General features: G+C 33.5%; 1 protein-coding gene and 1 pseudogene across 2 annotated transcripts in view; one reads left to right on the top strand and one right to left on the bottom strand.

Annotated features, from left to right (window-relative positions):
- ADAMTS6 (ADAM metallopeptidase with thrombospondin type 1 motif 6) overlaps positions 1 to 19,279 on the bottom strand; it is a 310,955-nt gene that overhangs the window by 270,599 nt on the left and 21,077 nt on the right. For both annotated transcript variants that reach the window (XM_036887870.2, XM_036887871.2), the window contains exons 5-7: positions 9,557 to 9,768; positions 8,981 to 9,064; positions 8,340 to 8,485 (exon numbers count right to left, since the gene is read on the bottom strand). In XM_036887870.2, coding sequence (XP_036743765.1) covers positions 8,340 to 8,485; positions 8,981 to 9,064; positions 9,557 to 9,768 — 442 coding nt within the window. The remainder of the gene's footprint in view (positions 1 to 8,339; positions 8,486 to 8,980; positions 9,065 to 9,556; positions 9,769 to 19,279) is intronic.
- LOC118913611 (60S ribosomal protein L30-like) lies at positions 2,157 to 2,640 on the top strand (annotated as a pseudogene).

Here is a 19,279-nt window from a genome sequence, read left to right as displayed (position 1 = left end):
ACACAGAGAAGTCTCCCCTAGACACACTACAATAAAACTGTCAAAAATCAAATACAAAGAGAGAGTTTTGAAAGCATCAAGAGAAAAAACTCATTTCACACAAGGGAACCACTACAGACTAACAGCAGATTTATCAGCAGAAACTTAAGAGGCTAGAAGAAAGTGGGATGATAAATTCAAAGTTCTGGAAGAAAAAAATCTGCTAACCAAAAATATCAAACCCAGCAAAGCTAACCTTCAAAAATGAAGGAGAAACAAAGACTTTCTTAGACAACAAAATCTAAAGGAGTTCATCACCACTAGAAATGCTTTACAAGAAACGATAGAGAGAATTCTCTGTGCAGAAAGGAAACCTGTTAATTACTAACATGAAAACAAATGAAAGTATAAAACTCATGGGTAAAGGTAACTATATTATCAAATTCTTAATACTCTAATACTATAATGGTGGAGTGTAAATCACTTTAATGTAGTATAAAGGCTAACAGACAAAAGTATTAAAAATAACTATAGCTACAATAATTTCTTAAGGGATACATAGTATTAAAAGATATAAATTGTGACATCAAAAACATAAAGTGGGGGGAGTGAAAGGGTAGAGTTTTTGTATAATATTGAAGTTAAATTATTATCAGTTAAAAATAGACTGTTTTAGCGATCATACGTTTTATGTAAGTCCCATGGTGACCACAAAACAAAAACATATAGTAAATACACAGGATATAGAGAAAGGAATCAAAGCACATCACTACAAAAAAATCACCAAATCACAAAGAAAGACAGCATGAGAGGAAGAAAGTAAAAAAAGGAACTACAATACAGGCTGAAAACAATTCATAAGATGGCACTAGTAAGTCCTTACCTATCAATAATTACTTTATACATAAATGTATTAAATTTTATAATCAAAAGACAGAGTGGCCAAGAGGATGAAAAAAGAAAAAAAGACCTAAATATATGGTGACTATAACAAACACACTTCAGCTTTAAGGAAACATATAGACTTAAACTAAAGTGATGGAAAAGATATTCTATGCAAATAGAAACCAAAATAGAAAGTAGCTTAACTTATATCAGACAAAATAGACTGTAAGTCAAAAACTGAAACAAGAGACAAAGAAAGTCATTATATGATCATAAAAGGATTGCTTCACCAAGAAGATATAACAATTGTAAGTATATATGTACCCCCAAATAAGAACACCTTAACATATTAAGCAAGTATTAGCAGTTCTGAAGGCAGAAATAGGCAGCAATGTAATAATAGTAGGGAACTTCAATACCCTACTTTCAATACCTCACTTTCAATAAATAGATAGCTCAGACAGAAATATTGGACTTAGACTACACTTTAGATCAAACAAACCTAACCAATACATACAGAACATTCCATTCAACAGAAGCAGAACACACATTCTTCTCAACCACATACAGAACATTCACCAGGATAGATCATATGACAGGTCACAAAACTAGTCTTAAAAATTTAAGAATGAGACAATATCAAGTCTGTTCTCTGAACACAATGGCATGAAACTAGAAATCAACAACAGAAAAAAAGTAAATTTCATAGACACATGAAAATTAAACAACATATTGCTGAATAATCAAAAGATTATTCAGCCAAAGAAGAAATCAAAAGATAACTAAAAACTATCTTGAGACAAATAAAAATGGAAAAACAATGTGCCAAAACTTATGGGATCCAGTAGAAGCAGCTCTAAGAGGGAATTCTATAGCAATAAACACCTACATTAAGTAAAAGGATCTACCTACACAACCTAACTTTACATCATCCCAGAAATAGAAGAACTAAGTCAAAATTAGAAGGAAGGAACTAACAAAGATCAAAACAGAAATAAATAAAATAGAGGACAGAAAACATATAGAAAAGATGAACAAAACTAAGAGCTGGTTTTAGGAAAAATTTAACAAAATTGACAAACATTAGCTAGACTGAGAAAAAGAGAGAAAAGACTCACATAAACAAAAGAGGAGACGTTACAACTGATACCACAAAAATATAAAGGATCATAAAAAACTACAAAAAAGTGAATTGGATACACCAACAAATTGCATAACCTAAAGAAACAAATTCCCAGAAATATATATCCTATCAACTGAATCATGAAAAAATAGAAAATATAAATAGACATATGCCTACAAACAATAAGGAGAATGAATCAATATCAAAAACCTCCCAACAGCTTTCTTTCTTGCTCCTGGGCCATCTTGGCAGCTGTTCTCGGTTGGGCACCATCCCACACCTCACACAAGAAGACATTGGCCTCAAAGAGGATAAAAAGCTGCTGGAGTTGATCAACTCCAGGCTCCAACTCATTATAAAAAGTGGAAAGTACATGTTGGGACACAAGAAGATTCTGAAAATGATCAGACAAAAGCAAAACTGGTCATCCTCGCCAACAACTGCCTAACCCTGAGGAAAGCAGAAACAGAGCACCACGCTATGTTGGCCAAAAGCAGGTCCATCCTAGTGTGGCCACAGCACTGAACTGGGCACAGCCTGCGGGAAATACTAGAGTGTGCACACTGGCTATCACAGATCCAGGTAAATCTGATACCATTAGAAGCATGCCAGAGTAGACATTTGAAAAGTCAGTCATCAAACTTTTTCTTTAATAAAACTGTCCAGAGCTTGTTTTAAAAACAAAACAAACAACAACAACAAAAAAAAAACCTCCCAACAGAGAAAAATTCAGGACCTCACAGCTTTGCTGGTGACTCCCACCAAACATGTAAGGAGAATAATACCAATCCTTCTCAAATTCTTCCAAATATTGAACTTATATTAAGTTCCCAACTCATATTAAGAGGACAGCATTACTCTGATACCAAAGCCATATAAGGATACTACAAGGAACAAAATTACAGACCAACATACCTGGTAAACAGAGATGTAAAAGTTCTCAGCAAAATCGAAAACTTAATGCAAAGCACATTAAAAGGATCATATACCATCATCAAGTAGGATTCATCCTAGGATGCAAAGGTGGTTCAACATTCATGAATTAATAAATGTGATATACCACATGAATGGAATGAAGGATAAAAATTGTATGATCATCTCAATAGCTACAGAAAAGTATTCAACAAAACTCAACAGCCTTTCATGATAAAAATTCTCAAAAAATTTGGAATGGATGGAATGTACTTCAACATAACAAAGGCCATATTTGACAAGCCCACAGCAAACTTTACATTCGAAAGCTTAAAATGTTTCCCTTTAGATCAGGAATAAGACAAGGATGCCCACTTGCACCAATTCTACTCAACATACTCCTGGAAGTCCTAGACAGACCAATTAGGTAAGAAAAAGAAATTAAAGGTAACAAAATTAGAAAGGAGGAAGTAAAGTTTTCTGTTTGGGGATGTGTATATATATATGGAGAATAATACCGATCCTTCTCTGACTCTTAGACCCCACCCCAAAACTGTTAAAACTAACAAATAAATTCAGCAAAGTTGTAGTATACAAATCAACAAACAAAATCAGTTGCATTTCTATATACTAATATGAATTATCTAAAAGATAATTAAGAAACCAACCCATTTACAATAGCATCAAAAACAATAAAATACTTAGGAATAACTTTAACCAAGGAGGTGAAAGATCTGTTAACTAGAAACTATAAAACACTAGTGAAAGAAATTGAAGAAGACACAAATAAATGGAAAGGTATCTCTTGTTTTTGGATTAGAAGAACTAAGTTGTTAAAATGTCCATACCACCCAAAGCAATCTACAGATTCAATGCAATATTTATTAAAATTTCAATGGCATTTTTCACAGAAATAGAAAAAAAAGTATTACTAAAACTCATATGGACCACAGAAGATACCCAATAGACAAAGCTATCTTGAGAAAGAAGAACAAAGCTGGAAGCATCATACTGCCTGATGTCAAACTATACTACAAAGCTAAAGTAATAAAACAGTATGGTACTGGCAATGAAAACAGATATATAGACCAATGAACATAATAGGGAGCCCAGAAATAAACCTATGCATATATCATCAACTAATCTTTGACAAGGGAGCCAAAAACACACAATGGGAAAAGGATAGTCTCTGAAATAAATGGTGTTGGGCAAACTGAATATACATATGCCGAAGTAAGAAATTATTTTATACTACTAACAAAAACTAACTAAAAATGGATTAAAGACTTAAATATAGGACCTGAAACTGTAAAAAGCCTTGAACTAGAGGAAAAGTTTCTTGATATTAGGCTTAGCAATGATTTTTTGGATGTGACACCAAAAGCACAGGCAAAACAAGAAAAAATAAGTGAAACTACATCAAACTAAAAAGCTTCTGCACAGTACAGGAAATAATCAAAAAATGAAAACACAGTCAAATAGGAGAAAATATTTGCAAACCATATATCTGATAAGATATTAATATCTATATATAAATAACTTTTACAACTCAATAGTAAAAAGAAACATGATTCAAAATGGGCAAAAATAGACTTAAAGAGACATTTTCCAAAGAAGACATAAAAATGGACAACAGGTGCATGAAAAGGTGCTCAGTCAAAAATCAACAGGGAAATGCAAATCAAAACCACAATGAGATAGCACTTCAAACCTGTTAGGATGACTATCATCAAAAAGACAAGAGACAGCAAATATTAGCAATGATGTGAAGAAAAGGGAACCTTTGCGCACTGTTGGTGGGAATGTAAATTTGAACAACCATTATAGAAAACAGTACAGACTTTCATCAAAAACTTAGAAGTAGAACTAACATATGATTCAGAAATCCCACTTTTGGGTATATATCCAAAGGAAGCAAAATTAGTAAATTAGTATGTCAAAGAGATATCTGCACTCCAATGTCCACTGCAGCATAATTCAAAATAGCTAATATATGGAAACAATCTAAATGTCCATCAATGGATGAATAGTAAAGAAAAAGTAGTGTGTGTACATACATACACACACACACAATGGAATATTTACAATCATAACAAAGAAGGAAATCCTGTCATTTGCAACAATATGGATAAAATGTGGATGGCATTATGCCAAATGAAATAAGCCAGACAAAGACACTGTATGATCTCAGTTATATGTGGAAGCTAAAAAAAAAAGTTGAAGTCATCAAAACCAAGCATAGAATGACAGTTGCCCAGAGTTGTGTAGTATGGGAAATGGGAAGATTTAGTCAAAGGGTACAAACTTTTAGTTATAAAATGTTCTGAGGATCTAATGTACAGGGTAGTGACTATAGTTAATAATGTTGCATGTATATTTGAAATTGGCTAAATTAGATTTTAAGCATTCTTACAAAAAAAAGAAAAAAAACTATGAGGTGATGGATGTGTTAACTTGATTATGATAATCAGCTCACAATGTGTGTGTGTGTGTGTGTATATGTTATATATATATATATATATATATATATAAAATCATCCAATTATATACTTTTAATATATACAATTTTGTTTCTCATTAACAGCTCAATTTTTCTTAAAAAATTAGATAAAACTAGCTGGTATATAACAGATGTTCACTGTATTTGACATATGTATGCTTACATATAAAAATAAACATAGCTATATAAAAATTAAAACATGTATATATAAATATAGGTTTTTAATATGCTCTTTGGTGTTAAATCTATTTTTGATGCCAGAAGACTCTCAAAAAAATTTTTTTTCTCTAATTTTTCTGTCTAGCTGCCATGATGAGATAGCTTTGTACAGCAGTTTCTTTTAATTACTATCAATAAAGTAAAACAATGAAATATCACTTGCTAAGAGGAGATAACATTTGGAGTTTTTATACTTGTTTTCAAAAGTAACTATTATTGCCTAAGTAACTAAAGTTCCAAATGGTTTTCTGCTTCTAACATTTAAATCCCTGGACAAAATTTGGCCTAGCAGAGATAAACATATCCATCAGTTTTTCCTCTGGAATTCTCAATAAATGCATTGTATATTCTCCCTCATGATCTGACATTTCAAGCAAACAGAAATCACGATCTTACCTCTAAATGGTAGAGTCACAACACTCAACATGTTAATGAGTTAACGTGAAGCAATTTTCAACAATAATATAAAATCAATCTATGAAATTCCCATAATTATTTTTACTAAAAGTAGCAGTATGATTTCAACATATGTTCAATTTCACAAATCAAAAATATGTAAGGGAGAATCAAGCCCCAACAAAAGAAAAACCAAATATTTAAGACGAGAGCCATCTCATTTAGATAAGTCACTCTGTGATCCTAATAACTCAAAGATAATTATGGACTTTTAAACAAGCTAAAAGTTACTTTGAGACTTTAGTAATTCAAAAAGGCACTATATACTGTCTCAAAAAGGCATTTTTCTAACTTCCATTACATAACCAATCTAAAATGATAGGAGATATGAACTCTTTGAAGTACTGTCCTATTAAATCCTGAGATCATTTCCAGTGCTAGTCTGGTCATTAGGAGACAAATTTTTTTTAAAAAATGTATGTTCAAGCCTCAGACATCAAAAAGACACTCAAAGTGGCTTATAGAAACAAGGAAGAGTCCTGCAGAGGATCAGAAAAATATCTGGGCCAATTCTGAGAACAAGTCAGACAGCCAAATATCATAGCCAGTGCAAAGAAAGAGTGGCTAACTGCCCAGATGTATTTCACTATTCAAATACTTAGATATGTGCACTCTTGACATAACTACTGTCATTTGATGCAAAGGTTAAAAATCAAATACAGATGCAATAATGAAAATGTAAAACATCAGGAAATCACTGGGCATTGCCTTTTTTGGGGAGAGTAGGGCAATTAAATATAAATACAGAAGCCAGTGTAAATATCAATGTAAAATTTTGTTAACCATATATAACAGACATTTTCCTTTAGCAATTTCATTGACACTAATCATATCCATATATATTTTTACACAAAAGTCTCTATATTTGCACAATTCCTAGTATATTTTTAACTCCTCAAATATTTTTGGGAATCAGTCCAGACCACAAGACTCTGAGGAACTGCAGAATTGATCAGACTGACATGTCAACACATGTGAATATAGGACCATACAATGTTGTTTTTATTTGGCAAGCATGTCATAAGCAACATTTTCTAGTTTACAGTGCCAGGGAGATGAACTCAGTTAAAGTAAGTGTAACTAAAAACAAACAAACAACAACAAAAAACCTCAGACACTTTAACTCTATAACTCAGCTAACAGTGACATGTTTTACAAAACCAGATTCACATTATCTACTGGGTCACAAGATTCTTATCCCATATGCTGTAATCTAAGTACTACCTCCATAGGGTCTATCACAGAGCCAGTGGGTACACCAGGGATGAAGTGTATGTTAAATACTGTTTTGCAAATTAAAAGAAATAATCAAGATACAAAGGCTATTGCAGTTAACAAAGATAATGCTTCATTTTGCTTATTGCTTATTATCTTTGTTTTCATTTTTAAACACAGATAAGAGGCCAAAGACAAATTTATCTTAAAATGATTTAAGCATGCTTCTAATCAATTGCAATCGGAATATACAAAAAAACTATGACAACAAAGTACAATCAAAGAAAACAAATCCCCAGAGGTTGAGCCCTGCTCTTTCACTTATTAGCTGAGTGACGTTGAGCAACTTAAGTTTTGAACCAGTCTCGTCATTTCCTACCTGGGAAGAAGAATAAAGACTATCTATTTCACAAAACTATTGCAGACTAAGAAATAAAATGGCTCTAAACAGTTTTGTAAAACTGGAAAGAAGTAAATGAATTCACTGGGTTATCATTAAACAATGACTTTGCCTGAGAGACAGTTGTTCAATATAGACTATAATAAATTTTGCCTCTTTATATTTACAGCCCTTAATTAAAATGTCTTTAATTAAACATTCATCAAAGTAAATTGTGTAGCCACCACTATCCTCCCTTTTAAAAATCTGGAAGTTAATATATTTTATAACAAAGAGTGATGACTCATTTTTATTTTTAAAATAGATTTTTCTCATACTTTTAAATCTTGCTTTATCTTGCTTTTAGCATGTATTTTTTTCAATTAACAAAATGTATACCTGCCTCCAATTAAACCTTAGGAATAGACCTTAGTAGAATAAAAGATATTTATTAAATTTCTAGGTCAACTCCAAATCTTTTCTTTTTTTTTTACTCGGTTCATTTGATGCAAACACAGGAACAGTGCAATACAGTCTTTCTCAGCATGAATAACAAATTACCATTTTGCTTTCTCTGTACTCATTACCTGAATGAGACTTCAGACAGAACCAAATACAGTTACAACATCAAACACAACAATCAAAGGTAAAATACTTGCAACAAACCATACCTAGTAATAAGAACCGCATTATCGTGGTGGGCAATCCCATTGTCTGGAATGGTGTTTCCATCACTTTGGTGGGAGAGAATGGATTTCTGCCACTTACAGAAGCTATCGAGGGACTTGTCTGCATGGTGGTTTATCTCCAAGTTTGGCTGCAATACAACATGCATACCAGAAATGTTCCAAACAAATTACTAAGGTCAGTTGTTAAAACTTTTGAAGACTAAAGTGGGACTACAATTAGAAGCAGTGGTTTCTAGGAATAATCTCTTGCCAGTTTTTATCATGGTAATATCTGACTTAGAATTAATTTGGTGTGTTATTGAACAGACATTCTTTCTAGTTTCAGCTTTAATGATAATGTGAATGTGTGTGATTATCGGCATACAAAACCAACCAAAACCACTATTATGAGGTCTGCCATGCAAATGCTCATCTTTATACTGACACCTATAATTAATATACATATACAAGTTTAACATAAGTCTGGTAAACTATCTAATTTGCTTAAAATATGCTTAGTGATAAAAATCATGTTCAATTAGAGCTTCCAAAGAGAAGCAATAATAAAATATATTATTTTATAATACATAATTCTATAGCTTGTCTGTTAAGAGTTTTAGATTTATAAACTAACTCATTCTTACCTGATCTTCTGTGAGAACAATTAAGCGGGCCACTATAATATTCACAACGTTTCCTAGGCTGGAATCACGGTAAAGTTTGGCAACCTGACCTCCAGAAAATAAGAAAAGATACAAAGTCAGACAAAAATCATAGGATGATTAATAATTTTTTAAAGAGTGGTAAAACATTTTTCATGAATTTAACCAATGTGTATATAAAGAGGTATTCTTTAGCCCATATCATTTAGAACTCTAGCTTCAAGATGCCTTGGTAAAAAGTCTGGTATACTGGTCTATCTCAAGAATATTTTCTCCTAAAAACAAACTACAACCTAGGAATTAAGAGGGTGAGCTAATGTTTCAAATTAAAGAAAATCTCCTAAACAGGATTGAACACAACCCATTCAAAAAGTCAATTCTGAAAATGAACAATAAGGTCACTTTTAAGTTTATTTTTTATGGAACTGAAACATTGATAGAATAGTCTCATTTTAGACAAATAAATTCTTAATATCATTATTCAGAGTAAAAATCCACTTCAGTCAAAAACCACAACAAACATTAAGTTAAAATATTATATAGAGGGATCAAACTTACAATATTCATCACACTCAAAATGTAATGTTCAATGTCTTTGCGGCCGTGGTAGCCCACCATCATTCTGTCTGCCACGACTAATGTCTCCACAAAGCGCTCAGTGCTTACTGATCTCTTCTGTCTGTGGCGGACATGTGTGCCATTAATTGGTAGTGAAGAAGGAAAAGCAGATGTGTCATTCAGCCACCAAGGCTTGTCACTTTTTATGAGGTCTATAATAAAAACAATTAACAGTTCATATAGGTTCAGTAATTAAACTTATTTATTTATAGATCTTTCATATAGACATCCTTCTCATTATAAGTTCTCAAAGTGAGGGGAGGGGAAGAGGACATACAATAGTAAGAAAATTACTCTTTAAATTTTTCAAAATAATCAACTATTTGAAAAAAATAGACAATAATGTTAACTGCTCATGAAAAGAAATATAATGAATAATTTAATAAAAAACAATTTTCAAATAATTATTTCCTATTATTCCAATGAGTATATCATACTACTTTTAAATTTAGAATATATACTTTAAAAAATCATTTAAAGTTGTTCAAAAAGCATCTACAGTATTAGCTTTCTAAACAGCCTAAGGCAGTTCTGATGTTGCAAAAATCGATTCCTAAGATGCTTTTGAGCATTTATTTTAAAACAGCAATTTTAATAAAACTTTGATTAAATTATCTTAATTAGAGCAATTCCTCTGCTCTAGAAATCTCAATTCTAAAAGGCTGTGAATTGTTTTTTTCACTTAGTTTTGTAGTCTACAACTATTTTTACTGACGTAATGCCCAAAGTATTCCTTTTCCAAGACCTAGAAGTAAATGGCATTAGAATGAAAGTTGAAAGATCATGGTTCCAGCATGGCTTGCTTTAAACGACATTTCAGTGTTTGGTTGATAGTTCAATCCTTCCTTTTCTAGACATTTGGTCCTTCAGTACAGAGGAAACCTTTAAGTATGATGGCATTTGTAAATACCTGCCTCATTTATATTCACCTTCATTTAATAAACTTAAGCACGTACAGGCCTTTGACATACCTCACTTGCATATTGAACAGGAAATCTTTCTAACCTCTCCTTACAGAAAAATTTAGTGTGGAAAAATTAGATCAATTTATATAATATATTTAACAGAAAGCACTATTCTCTATTTTACTAACTTATTTGGCCTTTCCATTTTAAAAATTACTTTGGTAGAAGTTATAAATTTTAAGAAATAAGAAATGGAAATGTCCATGATAAGTATCAGTCGAATACTCTGAAACGCATAGAAATTAAATAAGTGTCTTTACTCTTAAAGGTCAAGCGGGGCAGAGACATACTACTTATTTCAATAGTATATCCCCAAGACAGGTGGTAAGTATTCCCTAGGTCCACTTGTAGCAGACCGACCCCTAAGGTGGCCCCATGACCTCTGCCTGCTGATGTTCACAGTCTGTGTGGTTTTCTCCCCTTTAGTATGGGTGGAACCTATGACTTACTTTTAACTAATGGAATACAGCAAAAAATGATTGGATGTACATGGCTACATGTATATGACTACATAATTTGTTACATCATATTGTAGCATCTCTCTTACTAAAACCTTTCTCTTCCTGGCCTTGGAAGCAAGCAACCAAGTTGGTGAACCACAGGTGGCAAGGAACTGCAGGGACCTCTGGCAGAAAGCCAGCCCAGAACGAAAGCTTTCAGTCTGACAACATTAAGGAACCATGGGAGTGGGGAAGTAGATTCTTCCCCACTGAAGACTCCAGATGAGAACCCAGTCCTGGCTGAGGCTAAGTAGGTAACTCCACACACAGACTTCTGGTCCACAAAAACCCTGAGATCATAAAAATGTATTGTGTAAGCCATTGGTTTTGCAGTAAAACAGTTATGAAAGAGCCAAAATCTTTTCTCCATTAACCTAACTCCAATTTCTCCTGCTCAGTCTTCTGTAATCACAAAACCACTCATGTATTTAAATCATGCCTAGTCTTCCCTTCCTCTGGCTGAACAGCTTAAATGCCTAGATATAAGATTTAATTTTCATTATTTTGATAATTTTCACTTTTCTGATCCATTCAGTTTTTCCTTATTTTTACTTGAAATATTGTAAAAACAATTAGATATGACTGGGTAAAATAAACACTATTCCTGTTCAATAGCAATGGTGTTTCTCATTTGACAGCATTCAGTATAACTAGCTACTGTTATTTATGATCATTTTCATGAACTTCAACCTTCTGGCTTTTTAATTACTCTGCTTGACTATAATTCAATCAGGTATATGTATATATAATGTCTTTGATGGACATTTATAAATGAAAAGAGATGGTTTCTATGCCCAAAGATTTTGAATCTGATACATATGTAATACAAACACACACAGAGAATGACTAAAAGAAGTAACACCCTCGGCTTCATTTTAAAGATTAATTAATCCACCATGATTAGATCATTACAAAACAGTATCTACACCTCCGTATTGTTAACCTTAATGATCTGTAACTAACATCTTTTTTAGTCTAAAATAGAATACACAGTTGACTTGTTTTGTCTCAAAATTAAGGTTAAAAGTTCTCAGGACACATGCTTTGCTCAGTTTAATTTCAGACAGAGTGTAGAATGTTAAAGAACACATTCTTCCATATCTGTATATACAATAGAGAACTTTCCCCCAAAACCAAATACATGGATCTCTGTCATCTGAAATAAGATTTTAAGTTTTTGATCAATCTCATAATATTTTTTAGTATACACAGCCATTCAAGATTATACAAATGACCTGTTTTTTTGTCTGTTTGTTTGTTTTTTATTTTGGTATCATTAATGTATAACTACATGAGCAACATTATGGTTACTAGACTGCCTCCATTATCAAGTCCCCACCACATACCCCATTACAGTCACTGTCCATCAACATAGTAAGATGCTATAGAATCATTACTTGTCTTCTCTGTGTTGTACTGCCTTCCCCATGCTCACCCCCCTACTTTATGTGTGCTAATCATAATGCCCCTTTTTCCCTTTCTCCCTCCCTTCCCACCCATCCTCCCCACTCCCTTTCCCTTCGGTAACTGTTAGTCCATTCTTAGATTCTGTGATTCTGCTGCTGTTTTGTTCCTTCTGTTTTTCCTTTGTTCTTATACTCCACATATGAGTGAAATCATTTGGTACTTATCTTTCTCCGCCTGGCTTATTTCACTGAGCATAATACCCTCTAGCTCCATCCATGTTGTTGCAAATGGTAGGATTTGTTTTCTTCTTATGGCTGAATAATATTCCATTATTTCTATGTACCACATCTTCTTTATCCATTCATCTACTGATGGACCCTTAGGTTGCTTCCATTTCTTGGATATTGTATATAGTGCTGCAATAAACATAGAAGTGCATATGTCTTTTTCAAACTGGGCTCCTGAATTCTAAGGGTAAATTCCTAGGAGTGGAATTCCTGGGTCAAATGGTATTTCTATTTTGAGTTTTTTGAGGAACCGCCATACTGCTTTCCACAATGGTTGAACTAATTTACATTCCCACCAGCAGTGTAGGAGGGTTCTCCTTTCTCCACATCCTTGCCAACATTTGTTATTGGTTGTCTTGTGGATGGTGGCAATCCTTACTGGTGTGAGGTGATATCTCATTATGGTTTTAATTTGCATTTCTCTGATGATTAGCGATGTGGAGCATCTTTTCATGTGCCTGTTGGCCATCTGAATTTCTTCTTTGGAGAACTGTCTGTTCAGATCCTCTGCCCATTTTTTATTGGATTATTTGCTTTTAATTTGTGGAGGGGCATGAGCTCTTTATATATTTTGGATGTCAACCCTTTATCAGATATGTCATTTATGAATATATTCTCTCATAATGTAGGATGCCTTTTTGTTCTGTTGATGGTGTCCTTTGCTGTACAGAAGCTTTTCAGCTTGATATAGTCCCACTTGTTCATTTTTACTTTTGTTTCCTTTGCCCAGGGAGATATGTTCATGAAGAAGTTGCTCATGTTTATGTCCAAGATATTTTTTTTTTGAGAGGGCATCTCTCATATTTATTGATCATATGGTTGTTAACAACAATAAAATTCTGTATAGGGGACTCAATGCACAATCATTAATCAACCCCAAGCCGAATTCTCAACAGTCTCCAATCTTCTGAAGCATAACAAACAAGTTCTTACATGGTGAACAAATTCTTACATAGTGAATAAGTTCTTACATGGTGAACAGTGCAAGGGCAGTCATCACAGAAACTTTCGGTTTTCATCACGCATCATGAACTATAAACAATCAGGTCAAATATGATTATTCGTTTGATTTTTATACTTGATTTATATGTGAATCCCACATTTCTCCCTTATTATTATTATTATTATTTTTTAATAAAATGCTGAAGTGGTAGATAGATGCAAGATAAAGGTAGAAAACATAGTTTAGTGCTGTAAGAGGGCAAATGTAGATGATGTCCAAGATATTTTTGCCCATGTTTTTTTCTAAGACTTTTATGGTTTCATGACTTCATTCAGGTCTTTGATCCATTTCAAATTTACTTTTGTGTATGGGGTTAGACAATGACACAGTTTCATTCTCTTACATGTAGCTGTCCAGTTTTGCCAACATCAGCTGTTGAAGAGGCTGTCATTTCCCCACTGCATATCCATGGCTCCTTTATTGTATATTAATTGACCATAAATGTTTGGGTTAACATCTGGACCCTCTATTCAGTTCCACTGGTCTGTGGGTCTGTTCTTGTGCGAGTACCAAACTGTCTTAATTACTGTGGCTTTGTAGTAGAGCTTGAAGTTGGGAAGTGAGGTCCTCCTTGCTTTGTTCTTCCTTCTCAGGATTGCTTTGGCTATTTGGGGTCTTTGGTGGTTCCATATGAATTTTAGAACTATTTGTTCCAGTTCATTGAAGAATGCTGTTGGTGTTTTCCCAGGGATTGCATTGAATCTGTCGATTGCTTTAGGCAGGATGGCCATTTTGACAATATTAATTCTTCCAAGCCAAGAGCATGGGATGAGTTTCCATTTGTTGGTGCCCTCTTTAATTTCTCTTAAGAGTGTCTTATAGCTTTCAGGTTAGGTTTATTCCTAGGTATTTTATTCTTTTGGATGCAATTATGAATGGAATTGTTTTCCTGATTTCTCTTTCTGCTAGTACATTGTTAGTGTATAGGAAAGCAACAGACTTCTGTGTATTAATTTTGTACCCTGCAACTTTGCTGAATTCAGATATTAGTTCTAGTAGTTTTGGAGTGGAATCTTTAGGGTTTTTTTATGTACAATATTATGTCATCAGCAAATAGTGACAGTTTGACTTCTTCCTTACCAATCTGGATGCCTTTTATTGCTTTGTGTAGTATGATTGCCATGGCTAGGACCTCCAGAACTATGTTGAATAAAAGTGGGGAGAGTGGGCATCCCTGTCTTGTTTCCGATATTAGGTGGAAAGCTTCCAGCTTCTCACTGTTAAGTATGATGTTGGCTGTGGATTTGTCGTATATGGCCTTTATTATGTTGAGGTACTTGCCCTGTATACCCATTTTGTTGAGAGTTTTTATCAAGAATGGATGTTGAATTTTGTCAAATGCTTTTTCAGCATCTATGGAGATGATCATGTCGGTTTTGTCCTTTTTGTTGATGTGGTGGATGATGTTGATGGATTTTCGAATGTTGTACCATCCTTGCATCCCTGAGATCAATCCCACTTGATCATGGTGTATGATCCTCTTGATGTATTTTTGAGTTTGGTTTGCTAATACCTTGTTGAGTATTTTTGCATCTATGTTCATCAAGGATACTGGTCTGTAATTTTCTTTTTTTTGTGGTGTCTTTGCCTAGTTTTGGTATTAGAGTGATGCTGGCTTCATAGATTGAGTTTGGGAGTATTCCCTCCTCTTCTATTTTTTGGAAAACTTTAAGGAGAATGGGCATTATGTCTTCTGTAAATGTCTGATAAAATTCTGCAGTGAATCAATCTGGCCCAGGGAGTTTGTTCATGGGTAGTTTTTGATTACTGATTCATTTTCATTGCTGGTAATTGGTCTGTTTAGATTTTCTGTTTCTTCCTTGGTCAGTCTTGGAAGGTTGTATTTTTCTAGAAAGTTGTGCATTTCTTCTACGTTATCCAGCTTGTTAGCATATAGATTTTCATAATATTCTCTAATAATTCTTTGTATTTCTGTGGTGTCTGTCATGATTTTTCCTTTCTCATTTCTGATTCTTTTTATGTGTGTAGATTCTCTTTTACTCTTAATAAGTCTGGCTAGGGGTTTATCTATTTTGTTTATTTTTTTTGAAGAACAAGCTCTTGGTTTCATTAATTTTTTCTATTGTTTTATTCTTCTCAATTTTATTTATTTCTTCTTTGATCTTTATTATGTCCTTCCTTCTGCTGACATTGGGCCTCATTTGTTCTTTCTCCAGTTTCAATAATTGTCACTTTATTCATTTGGGATTGTTCTTCCTTCTTTAAATAGACCTAGATTGCTATATACTTTCCTCTTAGAACTGGCTTCACTGCATCCCACAGAAGTTGGGGCTTTGTGTTGTTGTTTTCATTTGTCTCCATATATTGTTCAATCTCTGTTTTAATTTGGGCATTGATCCATTGATTATTTAGGAGCATGTTGTTCAGCCTCCATGTGTTTTTGAGGCTTTTTATTTTCTTTATACAATTTATTTCTAGTTATATACCTTTGTGGTCTGAGAAGTTGGTTAGCAGAATGTCAATCTTTTTGAATTTACTGAGGCTCTTTTTGTGGCCTAGTATGTGGTCTATTCTGGAAAATGTTCCATGTGCACTTGAGAAGAATGTGTATCTTGCTGCTTTTGGTGTAGAGTTCTGTAGATGTCTGTTAGGTCTATCTGTTCTAGTGTGTTGTTCAGTGCCTCTGTGTCCTTACTTATTTTCTATCTGGTGGATCTGTCCTTTGGAGTGAGTGGTGTATTGAAGTCTCCCAAAATGATTGCATTGCACTCTATTTCCTCCTTTGATTCTATTAGTATTTGTTTCACATATGTCGGTGCTCCTGTGTTGGGTACATATATATATTTATAATGGTTATATCCTCTTGTTGGACTGACCCCTTTATCATTATGTAATATCCTTCTTTATCTCTTGTTACTTTCTTTGTTTTGAAGTCTATTTTGTCTGATACAAGTACTGCAACACCTGCTTTTTTCTCCCTATTGTTTGCATGAAATATCTTTCTCCATCCCTTCACTTTTAGTCTGTGTATGTCTTTGGGTTTGAGGTGAGTCTCTTGTAAGCAGCATATAGATTGGTCTTGCTTTTTTATTCATTCTATTACTCTGCGTCTTTTGATTGGTGCATTCAGTCCATTTACATTTAGGGTGATTATTGATAGATATGTACTTACTGCCATTGCAGGCTTTGGATTCATGCTTACCAAAGGTTCAAGGGTAGCTTCTTTACTATCTAACCATCTAACTTTAACTCACTTATTTGCTATTATAAACACAGTCTGATGATTCTTTAGTTCTGTCCCTTCTTCTTCTTCCTCCTGCACTCTTTATATGTAGGTGTTTTATTCTGTACTCTTTTCATTTCCCTTGAGTGCTTTTGTGGATAGCTGATTTTATTTTTTGCCTTTAGTTAGTATTTTATTTTTTGCCTTAAGTCTGCTTTCTTTGCTGTGATTTTATTTTCTCTGGTGACATCTATTTAGCCTTAGGAATACTTCCAGCTAGAGCAGTCCCTTTAAAATATCCTGTAGTGGTGGTTTGTGGGAGGTAAACTCCCTCATCTTTTGCTTATGTGGAAATTGTTTAATACCTCCTTCAAATTTAAATAATAATCTTGCTGGATATAGTATTCTTGGTTCAAGGCCCTTCTGTTTCATTGCATTAAATATATCATGCCATTCTCTTCTGGCCTGTAAGTTTTCTGTTGAGAAATCTGATGATAGCCTGATGGGTTTTCCTTTGTAGGTGAATTTTTTTCTCTCTCTGGCTGCTTTTAATACCCTGTCTTTGTCTTTGATCTTTGCCATTTTAATTATTATATGTCTTGGTGTTGCCCTCCTTGGGTCCCTTGTGTTGGGAGATCTGTGGGCTTACATAGTCTGAGAGACTATTTCCTTTCCCAGCTTGGGGACATTTTCAGCAATTATTTCTTCAAGACACTTTCTATCCCTTTTTCTCTTTCTTCTTCTTCTGGTAGCCCTAGAATGCAAATATTGTTCCATTTGGATTGGTCACACAGTTCTCTTAATATTCTTTCATTCCTAGAGATTCAATGACCTGTTTTGTTTTTCATTCTAGCACTTATTACTTCTTGACAGTTGACCATCATTTATTTATTTGTTTGACTGCTTATTTAGTTAACTGTCTCTCCTCCCTGGAATATAAGCTTCATAGAAGCAGTAACTTTTCACACTTTATTTTACTGCTACACCCTTGCACCTAGAATAGCCTTGCACACACTTGCTAAATGGATATTTAATAACTACTTAAGAACTTAATGCAGATTTCGAGACGGAAAATATATCAATCCATCCACCTATCTCTGGATGGTGGTGTAAGAGTAACTTCATTTTCTTTTTTTTTTCTTTTCATCCTGTATTCTCTAAATTTTCTACAAAAAGATATTTTTCATATAAATTGTTAAATTGATAGCTTAAATCTAATTAGAGTGGGAAAATTCATATCTGAATATGAGACAATTACACCCACTGTCAAAAGGGTTTCCGTGTCTTATATTTAGATGTAAACTTGAGTTCCCAGTAATAGGTTAACTGGCAATGTATGCATATGAATTAATGCACATCTCACTTGAACTATGCTGTTGAAACAGTACCACAGTTAAGATCACTAGTTCTTAACCAGACATTATCCAAACTTATTAAACACAAAATGCTTTTTTTCTGATGTAGTGACAATCCCATGGAATTACTACAATGTTCCCATTATTTAGAAGCCAGTGAGATATTTGAAAGTATGTAATTCTGCCAGATTTAGGAGACAGACTTGAATAATGACAGAAAGACAAACCTGGAGACAGAAGAAGAGTTAGAAAGTCATTAGAGTGGTCTAGGAAGGAGATAATGAGGGTCTGAACTAAATGGATTAATGTTAGGGGTAGTAGAAATAGCTAGTAAATGGAATAAATTAAAAATAAGGACCATTTAGGAAGTAGTCTCAGTACTCCAGGAGGACAGATTGGAGAATAAAATCTTCCCAAAACAGGGCAGAATTTCATGACAGCACTAAGAGTGAATTTGGAGAACTGCTTGACTCATGGCTAAACCACTGGAAAATAAGGATCTGCCTAAGACCAGTTAAGAATAAGACAGGTGCTTCAGAAAAGGATAATTTGAATATCAAAGGGTTAAGAGATACCTTTTAGAATATGATGAAATCTAAATATTTTTGCAAAAGTGATCTTTATGATCATGAAGTGAAGGATGTCATGTTATGAAAAAAATATGGGCAAATTACATCATAATAAACAACTAAATATATTTGATTCCTAGTTTTTAAAGAATTTATATTGTACTTTTATAAACTTTATTAAATATAGGATAAAATTAACTATTTCTGTAATGTTTAGTTTCATTATTTAATACAAAGACCAATCGGACCTTTTTTTCTTCATTCTTTACTGAAAATTTTTATTTCATGTTTTAAGTTGACTCATTTTAAGTAGCCTTTTCTAGTACCAATTATTCTTGACCAACAAGGAGCTGCCATAATGAAAAGCCTCAGAGGTTATCATGAAGAGACTAT

This window comes from Manis pentadactyla, chromosome 2 (assembly GCF_030020395.1).
Source record: "Manis pentadactyla isolate mManPen7 chromosome 2, mManPen7.hap1, whole genome shotgun sequence".
NCBI classification, from domain to species: domain Eukaryota; kingdom Metazoa; phylum Chordata; class Mammalia; order Pholidota; family Manidae; genus Manis; species Manis pentadactyla.
Note: the sequence above shows the minus strand (reverse complement) of the source record. Positions and strands in the feature narration are given on the sequence as shown.